Source organism: Pundamilia nyererei, unplaced genomic scaffold (assembly GCF_000239375.1).
Source record: "Pundamilia nyererei isolate P.nyererei 1_Seehausen unplaced genomic scaffold, PunNye1.0 scaffold00041, whole genome shotgun sequence".
Taxonomy (NCBI): Eukaryota; Metazoa; Chordata; class Actinopteri; order Cichliformes; family Cichlidae; genus Pundamilia; species Pundamilia nyererei.
The window spans coordinates 961,444-975,231 of NW_005187442.1; the positions used below are offsets into that span (position 1 = coordinate 961,444).

Here is a 13,788-nt window from a genome sequence, read left to right on the forward strand (position 1 = left end):
TTTGGGTAACCTGAGTGCTCTCTTTCCCTTTTCAACATGATCGGTACAAACAATGGCAAACGTCTTTTCTCCTCGGGGTGATTGACTTGGTCTTATTGCGGTTCTTATTTTATGCTTTTCTGCTGAATGAAATCTCGGCTGTATGTCTGAATAGATGCTGACAGGACCTTATTAGCTGCGTTATCCCGAAATACACAGACGTGAGATCACTAGTGGACAACATTGGGCTTGTTGTCACAGCTCAAACCCAATTTTATAATGGCTGTTTTGTCACTTGTCAACATACGGCATGAGTCACGGCATCTTGCCTTAGCCCGAGAGTCAATGAAAATGGCACAGTAGCACGTCTGAACACCATGACAAAGGCATTTAGCATTTCCTATAATTTTTGCACTGGTCACATCCTTCTTCCACGTGTGCTGTAATTTCCCTCCGCTGGATACTCAATAACATCCTGTTGTCTGAGGATATCTGAGGGGACAGATTTTACTGACCCCACCACCACCGCATCGTCACACACTGTTATCCCAGCCCTGGCTAATGACAGCCAGCCAGGAAGCTGTCCCCTGTGATCTCTGTGATTAAAAGCATCCTTATTATTGCCTGGGTATTGTTTTGTTGTGTGTGGATCCCTTTGGACTACTATTATTAAATCGAATTACTGGGACTCGACTGTGACACCAAGAATCTTCGGGAAACACTTCATAAAAGGAAAATGCACAGTGACAGCATCTGAGATGAAAAATAAAAAAATGTCACAACTAACTGCACTGACAGATTACATGAAAACTAGTCAGCCTGTCCCATGATAAAAGATTTATAGCATACATAATATTTTGCACAATGTTGATCTTACTTTTACTCTTTAACTTAAACCTATTTCTACTTTTTTAGTCACTTTTGCATATATACATTTGTACACTGTCTCACAGCATAAGGCCCTCACTTTGCGCTTTGTTGCATTTTTACTTACTTATTTTAACTATGCTGTTTATTTATTGTAGACTGTACTATTTTTACTCATTATCCTGCTGCTGTAGCATGATAATTTCCCTTATGGCATCAATACAGTATCAATCTATCTGTAGATGCTGAAGAAAAGCTTAAAGACAGAGCTGAAGAAGAGATCTACTTACTTACATAGCTCTTATAATGACTAAGCGATGTACAGATTTCACAATCCGTACAAAACTTAGATCTGTTTAGCACAGTTCATCTTGGTACATTAAACTGGTTTTTCCAGTCAGGTGCTGATATCAGTGTCATCTCTTCTCCTTAGATGGGCATCATCGGCAGCTTTCTTTATGCTTTACTGATTTGTTCGTTTTCTTTTTGGTTCGCATTTTAGTCAAACAAAAACCAAAAAGAGCTTCACACATGCAATGAAATGCAGTGCATCACAGGTGCCAGCCTGAGTGGAGGTTTTTTGAATGAGATAAATTTGTGGTAATCCTACACGGTGACACAACAGGTGGTCATCCTTCTTAAACCCCTGCGACAGAGACAGGTGCTTCCGACAATGAGGGCTAGAGTGGGGGTGGGTGGGTTGCGTGGATCTCCGGACAGGCTTTTGACAATGGTGGAAATTGGGCATGGGGGGGTAATTCATGCATGGACAGCTCCTGGCCCATCCCAGCTCTATGTCAAATATACAAGTGCATGAACCCAACTACTCTATGAGCATAAAATAGTCCGCATTGCAAGGTAAACACAAACATGCTCATTCAAACTGTTGAGTGTTTTTTTTTTTTCCTCAGTTTGTCAGGGAAACAGAGGCGTCAGAGGACAATGGCCTGACAATCGGCAAACAGGAAGAGATCCCCTTCACACAGAAGGGTATTCCTGAGTCCAGCTTAAAAAGGGAAGAGGGCTGGAGGTGAGAGGGGCTGTGGGGGTGGGTGAGCGCAGCGACAGCACTTTGACCTCAAAACACCACCACAAACATTTCCGACCTAAAAAAAAATCCATCTAAAGAGATCATATCTATCCGCCCAGGAACAATGCAACAACCTGAACACAGCAGAATAGAATAGAATAGAATTCAACTTTATTGTCATTGCACATGCACAGGTACAGGGCAACGAAATGCAGTTTGCATCCATCCAGAAGTGCTTTAGCACTTTAGCACTAGCAATGACACAACCTGAAATATATCCCGCTCGCAACTACATTTTCTCAACAGAGGAAAAGACAACACAGGTGAAACACTTCTTGCTTTTCCATCACCTGCACTTAGCTGCTCTCATTCTTTACTTTCATTGTAAATTCACCCATGAAAAGATCTCACTGATTAAGAATCTTTTACAGTCTGAACTTTTCAAAGCATTCCACCCGGTTTGACCATGTGACAGCTGGGAAATGCTTCAAGCCAAGTCTAAAAGTAAAAACACTTTCCAATCTCCCTGCAGACATCTGCACGTCTGATCGCCAGCGGTATCCCAACAATGTGTTTCCTTTTTGATGCAAACGCAACTACATAATTAAAGCTGTCACAAGCCTCTTATCTGCATACCTCACGAATGACATGAAGTCAAAATGTTGCGTCACAGATAAATAAACTTATATAAAACAAGTCAGATCACTACTGGAAATACATTTAATTCCATTTAAAAATACACATAATAAGCCAAATAAAACTAAAGCCCATCAGTTCTCTAAGAAACACACTGTATCTTATAATTAATCACTTAGTTCCGCTCATTTCCTCAAGCTATGAGCTGCCTCGGTGAGCCTTATCCTGCGCTATCAGTCATTGTGTAAGAGTAGGTGCCAGAGATAATAATGGTCAAATCAGCGCTGATTGATTAAGCAAGAAGTGGAAGGAAGGGAGGGGACGATGATGAGCAGGAAGCAAAAAGAGTGAAGAGTTGACCGTCCTCTTGTGCTGTCAGATAGATAAGGCTAGTGATGGAGATTCCCAGTGGACTCAGATAACCTTTACCAATAATGTCACTATTTAACAAAGCTGCTCTGTTTAGAGTGGACTGCTAACCTATCAAAAAAGAAAAGAAAAAATAAGATAAACACTGTTTACAGGTCTATACATATTGTGTATTCATTTCTAAATTGAAATGACTTCTACTGGAATTCCAGCTTTATCAAACTGTATTAGTCTATTTTTGCAAGTAGACTGAATAAAAACTACAAAGATCAATAGCAAACACCGAATTCGAAAATGTAGATGCTGATAAGCATCTGACATTGTTTTGAATTCCTTTTAAATTTACTCTAGCAGTTTTTTCAAGAAGTGTTTCAAAGCTTAGCTTAGACCTTGCCATTAAACACTTTATGCTTGCATGAATCCCTGGTTTAGATACAGTTAGGTACAGACTATTTAAACTATTGCATTTCATTTCTTTGTCAGTTATGTTGCTTCTTTAAAGAAGTGTGTAGGCCTACAGGGGAAAGTACTGAACCACGTAATCTCCATTTTATTTGTTTTATTGCACGTAATAGACTACATAAATGATTTCACATTAAAACCTTTTAATTGAGGTTATTAAATGTATTTTAAGTGGTTGGTTAAATCAGGTTCCAAGAATCATCTTCTCGCTATTGGCCAACAGAGGGCGCTGTAAAACATTGGTTGACAGTCAGTGAATTCTCATGAAAGCGCTTGTTGGCTGTGTACAAGTAGCGGTATCTTTTCCACACAAAAGCTTCTGCGGTTTAAGTTTATGTTTTACAGGGCCGCGAGAGTCATTTCAAAAGCACCTTTCCAATCTCTGCGGCAGCTTTTTTGGTTACGAAATTCCCGAAAACTGACGTCCAAAATGTCCTTTCAGTATCCCCAGGCTTACCGCGACGAGTCAGTTGTAAGTAAATGTGGGTTGCTAACTAGCCTAGCGTGCTAATAAGCCGGGATGCTTAATCATCACGCGCTTTCATTCATTGAAAAGAGCGTTCGCTTTGTTAGCATGCTAGTTAGCTTAGCCATCACTGGTAAACCGAGATTGGCTATGTTGACAAAAATGCATGCATTTCAGAGATAGCCATAACTGAACTACAAGTCCAATTTTAGCCTTTCAAGATGCTACGTGATTAACTTTACTAAACACTCTGGGTTTATAACCCCGATTGCTCAACTCTGTTTTGCTTAGCTACTTCACCTTTTAATCATTCCTCTGTGGCTGGTCTCAGGTGGATGACTATCATGGCTGCAAAGTGCCTGACCCTTACAGCTGGCTGGAGGACCCTGACAGTGAAAAGACACAGGTAAACTCCCCGTTACCACTCAAATCACCAGCGAATTCTGTATTTTTTTACTGCCATATTTAGTTGTTGTGTCGCGTTTTGTAATTAAGAAATGTGGGCATGTGATTTGATACTTAAGTGTTGGTATTAAAAGTCACGGGCGCATTTAAAGCGTAGCATCTTTTGATTTCTTTCTTTCTTTTTTTTTTTGCATATTTGTCATACTTACGTGTTTCAGATGAAGCACCTTTTAATATTAGTATAACCCCAGTACATATAAAATGTTTAGCCTATCAGAGGAATTATAGAACAACAATATTGGATTTTCATTTATATATTTCAGTTCTTCCATATTCATTATGGATTTCTGTGGAGAGACACTTTCTTAAAAAGCATAAACTAAGATTAAAAATTGTGTACAATCATGTACGTGTACGTTTTGAGGACACGTTAGCATGCATTGTAATCTGTGCATATCAGACAATTGGTGCACCGGCGTTAAAGGTTTTGTGAGTGAGAGGGATGTTATTCAGTTATGTCCAACTCGTGAAGGTGAACTTAATAAATTGTGCATAAATAATCACTATTTATTCAGGTTTGGATGTACGTGTTTTTAAAATAGTTTTATGTGTGGTCAAATCGATTTGTATGTGGATTGGAACACGCATCTGTGAGTCCTCAAATGTTACACACAAAGTACTGTACACATTTGTAAATCATATTTTTCTCCGTAGGAGTTAGGATGCCGATCGCCTGATCCCTGCTTACCTGTGGCAGTTGTGGAATTGGGGTTAGGGTCAGTTTCGGGGGGGTTTTCGGGTCAGGCGGATATGGCAACTTGGCCTTGCAAGACTACTTTCTAATCCCTTACTCATTACTCGTAGTTGTTTTGTTCTATTTTCATGCACAAAGAATCAGTAGTTGTTGGGTCTGTATGTTTTTAGTGTCTCTTGGTATATTTTAAACTTAACCTAAATTAACAGACTCCTTCAGTTCAATAGATCATGAGACATGAGAAATGAAAAATATGCAAATGTTTAACAAAATTATCTTCTCTAATTAGTATGATCTACAAAACCTAGCTTGTTTGGAGGTTTGGATAGCTTTTTTCCCTTGGGAAAAAATAAGATCTTTATTTAAAAACTGTATTTTGTATTTATTCAGGTTATCGTTGATATTAAAGTTTGATCTAAAACATTTAATCATGACAAATATGCCAAAAAAAGAACTCAGGAAGAGGTGGATACTTTTTCCACAGCAAAGATATCTGCTAAATAATTATTTGCTCTTTTGAGCAGTCTGTTGAAATGATAATGGTAAAATGTAAAGCATGGTTGTATTATGCTTTCTTCCATTAGGCCTTTGTCAGTGCCCAGAACAAGCTCACTTTGCCATTTTTAGAGCACTGTGAGGTGCGAGAGCTGTTCAAAGAGCGCATGACTGAGCTGTATGACTATCCCAAGTATAGCTGTCCCTTCAAGAGAGGAAGCAGGTACAGCTTGCTGCAACTGATTCCATAATAATATTTTTGATGTTGGATTTCAGCTTTAGTGTTAGATGACAGAGTGATTATGTGACATTCCAGTAGCTTTTCTCTTTGTTTTTTAGGTACTTTCACTTTTACAACACGGGCCTCCAGAACCAGAGTGTGATGTATGTGCAAGAGAACCTAGATGCCGAGCCCACAGTCTTCTTAGATCCAAACACATTTTCTGAGGATGGGACAGTTGCTCTGCGAGGTATCAGCCGTGGCTATTATAAAAGCAAAGTACCCATTTTACTGATATGAAAAAATATGTTGCCTGCATTTCTGGATCGTGTGCTCTTTTTAATTTTAGTAATTTTAGTAATACATTTAGTTCAAAATTGCCTTTCAAGTAATAGTTGCTTCATGTGGTAGTTTTTACTCAGTTTTGAATAAAAATCTCTACAAATGTAGTGTCCTCTCTGATGTCTAAATTTTGTTAAGTTTCCTTGTTAACATTCTATTTATGTTTCTCTGATTTCTTCAAGGCTATGCATTCTCTGAGGATGGAGAGTACTTGGCATATGGCACTAGTGCCAGTGGGTCTGACTGGGTGGAGATCCGCTTTCTGCGCGTTGAGGGCGCCGTGCCTTTAGAGGACCGCCTGGAGCGAGTCAAGTTTAGCTGCATGTCCTGGACCCACGATGGGAAGGGGCTTTTTTACAACTCGTATCCTGACCAGGAGGGCAAAAGTGATGGTAAGACTGTGTTGGACAGGATTCAAACATTCTCAAATACTAAACCTTCATTTGGCTGCAGTAAATTACCTTCAAAATATGAAATACTTATAAGATAATTGACATTCTTGGAACTCAGTCTGCCTACCTAGCCTCATGGGACAGGGCTCTCTGCCAGGACAGAAGAAAATGGATTAATGGATATCTGCTTAAGGACTTGCTTTTCTGTGCACTGGCCAGTTACCATTTAAAAAAGCTAATGAAAAGCTAAATTGTCATTAGATAATTGCTAGCGGTTTCAAATGTATATAGCTCCAAATGCAGTCTACATAGACTGTTAAACTGCATGCAGCAGCAATGTCTGCTCAAACGTGAGTGGAAAATAAAACTTGATCAAAGACAGCATTAATGTATTATTATAATTTAAAAAAAACCAAACCAACAACCTTGAATTAAGAATAAAAAAACACATGTTAGCTGTTGAGGAATTACAGACATTTTCATACACAGACCTCCGTTTTCATAGACTGAAATTGCTAACCGACTGACAAGCATTTCAATGGCCAGGTGAGGCCTGTTCCATTGTTATTTCATGACAAATGAGTCAAAGTGCTGATTTTTTTTTGTAACATTTGTAACAGCTTTTCACTGTCATCATTAGACTAAAAAACTAAAAACCAAAAATAAAGAGATCCGGGAGCTTTAGACAACAAAGTTGGATGATGACAAAATTATTTTCATGGTTTAGAAAAGTTAGTTTACACTAACACGACAAGAACACGACAAATTGTCAAGGTACAGCAGGAAATGCAGCAGTTTGCACTTTGCTGTAAAGTGAAAACTGCTCATTACAGTCAAGAACAGGAAGACCAGATTAGATGTTACCAGAAATCATCTAAAAGAATCTGCATTGTTCTGGGAAGGAAATAAAAAACAAACAAATTTGAACTTTTTACCAGATGATGACAAGAGAAAAGTATGGAGAAGCGTGCCACGTTACCAGTCAGACATGACTTATAATGTCAGTGGAAATGGATCACTGGTCTTTATTAATGATGTAAGTGTTGAAAGAAATAGCAGTATGAGTTGTGAAGTGTACAGGTTTATACTCGCTCGGTTTCAGCCAAATGCTACAAAACTCATAGGACAGTGCTTAAACAGGGCAAATGAATATTATCCCAAAGCATACTGCAAAAGCAACCAAAGAGTTACTCAAGGCAAAGAAATTGGATGTTCTTCAGTGGTCAAGTCAGTAAGCTGTTGTCATTCCAATAGAGCAAAGTGCACAAATGCAGAAAGACTCACAAACAAGCACCAAATGAAGGCCTAGCAGAGCATCTCCAGGGAGGTGAACCACAGCATTTGGTGATGTTTGCCGGTTTTAGACAGTCAAAGATTGTAAATGGTTTTCTTCCATGTAAAGTTACGTTTGTATGTCCAATTACTTTTGAGCCACTGTAAATGGACAATGTATTTAATGTCATAAGGCGAAATGTTTGTTATTTGTCAATATTTGTTATTTTCTGTTTATTGTTTTGAAACCTTTTGTTATCTAGTATTATAAAATTTGCACCCACTCGTAACACTCTTCGTCTTTTTGTATTCGATTTTGTTTTTTGCTTTCAGGCACTGAGACCTCCACTAACCTGCATCAGAAGTTATACTATCATGTTCTGGGGACTCCACAGTCTGAGGACGTCCTATGTGCAGAGTTTCCTGATCACCCCAAATGGATGAGTGGAGCAGAAGTATGTGTGAAGTTGTTTTTTTTCCCCCTCTACTGTCATGTCATCAAACTTGGACAGAATGCATGTTTTAGTTGGCATTCAGGTGCAGTTTAATGATTGCAGATGTACTGTAGGTATCAGAAGATGGGCGCTACGTGCTGCTGTCTATCAGAGAAGGTTGTGATCCTGTCAACAGACTGTGGTATTGTGACCTCAAGACCACTCCTCAGGGTATTACAGGTATTCTGTACTTGTTTCTCTTTATTTCTCAAAGTATTTTGGTACTTTAAGACAAATATTGTTCTTCTTGTAGTCTTACTCGCTTAACAGTTTGATTTTAGAACTGAAATCCTTGTTTGCTCAGGACTTTTGCCATGGGTAAAATTAATCGACAACTTTGACGCCGAGTACGAATACGTGACGAACGAGGGCACATTGTTCACCTTCAAGACCAACTTAGACGCCCCTCGTTACAGACTAATCAACATCGACTTTGCCTCTCCGGAGCAGAGCAGCTGGAAGGAGCTCCTGCCTCAACATGAGAAGGATGTCATTGGTGAGGTTCTGCAACACGTGCATGACCTTTTCCCTATAAAATATGAAGCGTTAGCAGTTTAGCCCTGTCATTAAATGTACATTTCAATGTCATTCATTCTTTTGCCATGTCTTCCTTGCAGTGTTTGCCACCTGTACATACTCCAGCTATTTGTTCGTGTGCTTCCTCCATGATGTGAAGAATGTGTTGAAAATGTATCGTCTGAGCTCAGGAGAGGAGCTGAGGACCTTCCCTCTTGATGTTGGATCCATAGTAGGGTTCACAGGACGAAAGCGAGACTCTGAAATCTTCTATTATTTCACTTCTTTCCTATCGCCAGGTACTATAATGCAAAAGTTATTATTTTTAATCAAAAAAAGCTATTTTGTTTATCAGATGCCTTGTCTCGCAATTTCTACCTGTGCAAATATTGTTGTTTAAGTGAAATAAGTCAACCTTTATGTTAAGTTTGTATAAATAAGAAACAAGTAATGCAATTTTGTTCTCATTTCTAAGTTCCACGTATTATTTCATTAAGTAAATTTGTACTGTCTTTAAGAATTCACTGATTGTGAAGTGATTTCAAAATAGTAAAGAAAATGAAACTTTTACTTTCTTTTCATCTAGCCATCATTTACCACTGTGACCTAACCAAGGAGCCCCTGCAGCCCCATATCTTCAGAGAGGTCACTGTCAAAGGCTTCAACCCCTCCGACTACCAGACCACACAGGTAACTAGAGCCTAGACTGGGATTACCAGTGTTTAAATAGGTGTGTTTCATTTCTCTTTAAAAATAGGCTGCGGTAAACACATTTATTAAAAGATATCTCAACAGTTAATTATGCATAAATGCCCAACTTTAACCTAGTTTTTAAAGTACTGACCCAGCATTTATCCAAAATGACAGACATAAAACGGTGGTGTACAGGCCAGTTTGTACCCTGACAAACAAAATGAAGGGTTTTATCAATTGTCTGGCTCGAAAACGGCAAACTGAGGGCAAACTATCGGCTTAGGGTTGTTGTAGAAAAGGTGGGCTAAATCAGGTATTGGTAGCATTTATTAACGTAAGCAGCACTCAAACTGAGCTTTCAAAGTAGTTTTTTTTTTAACTAGAACTGTACCCTAATAGTCAAATCATCAGATATTTGTTTCTTAGTTTAATTTTGTGATTTTTAGATGTTGTATGTTTCTAAACATGAGGCTATAAACCAAGTCAGCATGGGTGTGTTCACAGTAGTAACTGTCACATGTCAGTTCACCTTGTTGTGGCAAATAAGCAACTTTTTCTGACTGAAGCATAACGGGAAGGATTGCTCGGCCGTCATAGGAGACATGAGCCCTTTCTCTTTAAATGTAGCCAAAGTAACAGCCATTAATTCTGATTTATTAAAAAAAAAAGATTGATTGCCAGATGGAGTTGGAAGCTGATCACCTGTGGAGAGAAATGAAAGAGAAAGAAATTTTGCAATTAGTCATAAGATTTGAAGCTTTTATGTTATGATAGATGTTGTCAGTGTCCCTGGGAAATGATTATGGGCCAGGAATGGATGACCTGACATAGCTGATTTTATATTTAAGTGGTTCAGATTCCTGAGAAACTTGCAGTAAATTGTCCTTTAGATAGTCTAGCCTTGGCCAGACCATGTTTCAAATTCTTTTTACTTCCTCTGTACATATAGTGTCCCAGAGTTAGATATATTTATATACTTCTGCTGAAAACAGCGGCCTCGAAAATAGCTCTGTAAGTGTAAAATGTTCACGATGCAGACAGGATTTTAAAAGAGCTCCTGTCTTCTCTTGTCTTCTGACTCAGAAACAAGGATAGACTGGTGATGTAAGCTTTACTGTTCTTTACCTTTTCGTAATTCACTTCCCATCTCCTTTTGTTTCCCTGACAATCTTCTTTTTTTTTTCTCTCTCTTGTTGTCTCAGATCTTTTTTCCCTCAAAGGATGGCACTCAGATACCCATGTTCATTGTTCACAAGAAGGGCATCAAAATGGACGGCTCCCATCCAGGTTTTTTATATGGCTACGGGGGCTTTAACATCTCCATCACGCCAAGCTACAGCGTGTCCAGACTCATCTTTGTCAGACATCTGGGAGGAGTTTTAGCTGTCGCCAACATCAGAGGAGGAGGAGAATATGGGGAGACCTGGCACAAAGGTGAGGAGCTTTTGACACGTAATTATAAACATGACTACAGAGCTCAATCGCAAGGGCATGTCCAGTTTGCCCTGTTAGAAAACGCCTGTGTTTGTGTGTGTTTGTAGCACATACAGTAGATTGTGTCTTGTCTTTCAATAATGACATCTTTAGTTAAAAGTTTGAAATGAATATATTTGCATATTGAGAGATTCTGGAGTTTTCTGTGGCTGAGGAGGCATAAATGTTGTTTTTAAGAATTTCTAACCTGACAAGCATAAAAAAAACATATCAGACACACATTATTATTCAAAGCAGAATAATTTTAGATCTTTTCAAACGTGCCTGGAGGGAATCTTTTAAATATTACCAGTGCAAAGTCCTCATTTACATACTTTGTATTCTTTTTTTTCCAGCTGGCATGCTGGCAAATAAACAGAACTGCTTCACAGACTTCCAGTGTGCAGCTGAATATCTAATCAAGGAGGGATACACTTCTCCCTCCAAACTGACTATAAATGGAGGCTCCAATGGTGGCCTGCTTGTAGGTATGTATGCTTCCACTAAAGAACAAGATACACTAAAACAATATAATCGCAGCAAATGGATATAGATGATGATGTTTCTGAATCCTTGGTGTCCTGTCTCAGCGGCCTGTGTAAACGAGCGGCCTGAGCTGTTTGGATGTGCAGTAGCTCAGGTGGGCGTCATGGACATGCTGAAGTTCCACAAGTTCACAATCGGGCACGCCTGGACCACGGACTTTGGCTGTTCAGAAGACAAAGAGCAGTTTGAATGGCTGATCAAGTAGGTGCTCTCTGACCACAGTGTAGATTTTAATGTGTATTATATACTGTAGGCTGCATTTACTTCAGCTGCCTTTCTTTATACATTTTAATCTGAGCTTCACTGATTACATTGGCTACATGGACATAAAAAAAATGTGTTCCCAGTCCCAAGTAGCTATTAGCTGAAAACCTGGCATATTTCAGCATGGTGTGCAGCATGTCCTTTAAAGAATTGAGGAAACTGGACAAGTGGAGGACAAAAGAAAAAGTTCCAGGCCTAAAACCCTGTCTGTAGCAGATAAAGTGTCTGAAGGTCATTTCCTTAAGGAATGGGGATTTAAAAAGTCCAGTTGTCAAGAAGCCATTGCTAAGGAAGAGAAACAGGGAGGAGGCGGAGTTATGCCAAATTACACAAAGACTGGATTGAAGATCAGTGGTAACAGGTCTTTATGGTGTGATGAATATATACAGAGGCTGAGATGTAGTGGTTTTGAGCTACATCTCAGCCAGTGGTGTTGGTGATCTTGTCAAATTTTAAGGAATTATGAATTTGGAAAACATTCTCAGATTTTAATCCACCAGGCAATACAGTTTGGAAAGCATGTGATTGACAGCAGCTTCATTTTTTTTAGCATTACAATGATCCTCAACACACAGTTAATGCAGTAAAAGCATACACAAATAGAAAAATAAAAATACACCATGAAACACTGTCAGTCATGGATGGGTCTCCCCAGAACCCAGACTTTAGCATTACTGAAGCAGTGTGAGATCATCTTGACAGAGAACAGATCAAAGGGTACCCAACATCCAAAGAAGATCTTTGAAGAATCCCGAGGACTACCAAAACATGACAAGAAATCTTTCCTAAGAGAGTTCAGGCTGTGTTGAGGAATAAAGGTGGTCATACCAAATATCGACTTTCATGCTTATTAGAATTGTACAGTCTCAGCTTTTAGCTTGTATACTGTATTCCCTTGTGTTCGTGTGCCCATTTTAATAAATAACTTAATCTGTGCGGTAATTTTCTTTGCAAAATATAAAGAAATAAGGATTGACTCAAGACTCTGGCACAGTACTGTATTTTAATGAAATATCTAATTCCAGGAGTTATCCTTGAGTCTTGATTTGAGAACTGAAGCTCACAAAGAAATTCAGAACAAACAAAATTACCCGACTGTTTCGTTTGTGATGTAGGATAGCAGTGTGAATATTTTAAGGTTAAACAAAATATATTTTGTACTCCAACATTATCATTGCTCTGACATTTTTATAGAGGGATTCTGCTGTTTACTTAATATTTAAACGGTTGCAGTCCTAACAAAGATCCCACTGGTCCTCTCTCGCAGATACTCCCCGCTTCATAACATCCGTGTACCAGAAGGCAATGGGGTCCAGTACCCCGCTGTGCTTTTGCTGACAGGCGACCACGATGACCGGGTAGTGCCTCTGCATTCCCTCAAGTACATCGCCACTCTGCAGCACATTGTAGGTCGCAGCCCCAAGCAGACAAATCCCCTTTTCATCCTTGTGGACACAAAGTCAGGCCACGGTGCTGGAAAGCCCACAAGCAAAGTCATTCAGGAGGTGGCTGACACTTACGCCTTCATCGCTCGCTGTCTCAACATCTCTTGGGTCAAATAACCTGCATCTACCTTTTAAAGTGTGTGGGGTTTCTTTTTTTCTTTTTTAAATCTTTTGGTCAAACCATATTTAGAATACCGTTAATACCAGAATACCGTTAATACCAGATGTTGACACATTGTTTATAGCACTGCTACCTTCCCCCCCCTTTTTTTTTTTTGTGCTGATCTGTTTTTGTCCCTCCCCCTGTGTGAGCAGATTAGATCACAGAGTCATCAGGCTCTGCACAAATATAAGCCAACATGCATCTCTCACACCTAATGTGTTGTTTGTTTTGTGTAGTCACAGGGGGCTCTTTTCAAGGATGATGCAGTAATCAGCCAATCAGCCGTTAAAGTCATGAGGTGAAAATAGCAAAAAGTTCATTTCAAGATTGTTCCTGCTCCCTTTGGGTGCTGCAACGTGATGTGTGTGTGTAATTTATTTCTGGATTGTGCGCAGAATGGAGTCTGTTTGATGTCAGATGAAATCAGTACATACAAATGTTAGTGACAGTATTACACGGATGATGGTACTGCTGGTGGATGAAATGAAAACAAATGCAAAAAAAA

The 13,788-nt window shown here is 39.2% G+C and overlaps 2 protein-coding genes across 2 annotated transcripts in view; one reads left to right on the top strand and one right to left on the bottom strand.

Moving 5' to 3' along the window:
* prdm1c (PR domain containing 1c, with ZNF domain) overlaps positions 1 to 4,171 on the bottom strand; it is a 20,319-nt gene extending 16,148 nt beyond the window's left edge. Inside the window, exon 1 of the mRNA XM_005731030.1 lies at positions 4,110 to 4,171. The gene's annotated coding sequence lies outside the window, so the exon portion shown is untranslated. The remainder of the gene's footprint in view (positions 1 to 4,109) is intronic.
* On the top strand, positions 3,576 to 13,379 carry prep (prolyl endopeptidase). The gene is made up of 14 exons (XM_005731028.1): positions 3,576 to 3,815; positions 4,141 to 4,215; positions 5,553 to 5,686; positions 5,803 to 5,933; positions 6,208 to 6,417; positions 8,023 to 8,144; positions 8,258 to 8,363; positions 8,488 to 8,679; positions 8,801 to 8,998; positions 9,286 to 9,389; positions 10,595 to 10,826; positions 11,222 to 11,353; positions 11,456 to 11,612; positions 12,943 to 13,379. Exons 1-14 carry the CDS (start codon positions 3,678 to 3,680, stop codon positions 13,235 to 13,237), a joined length of 2,226 nt encoding a protein of 741 aa, XP_005731085.1. The 5' UTR covers positions 3,576 to 3,677; the 3' UTR covers positions 13,238 to 13,379.
* The last annotated feature ends 409 nt before the right edge of the window (positions 13,380 to 13,788 follow it).

What these genes read in the sequence shown, in the direction of transcription:
- prep (XM_005731028.1), top strand. Translation starts at nt 3,678, where the DNA reads ATGTTTTACAGGGCCGCGAGAGTCATTTCAAAAGCACCTTTCCAATCT. An exon ending in CCAGGAGGGCAAAAGTGATG is followed by an intron (nt 6,418 to 8,022) that starts GTAAGACTGTGT and finishes TTTTGCTTTCAG; the next exon opens with GCACTGAGACCTCCACTAAC. An exon ending in CACTTCTTTCCTATCGCCAG is followed by an intron (nt 8,999 to 9,285) that starts GTACTATAATGC and finishes CTTTTCATCTAG; the next exon opens with CCATCATTTACCACTGTGAC.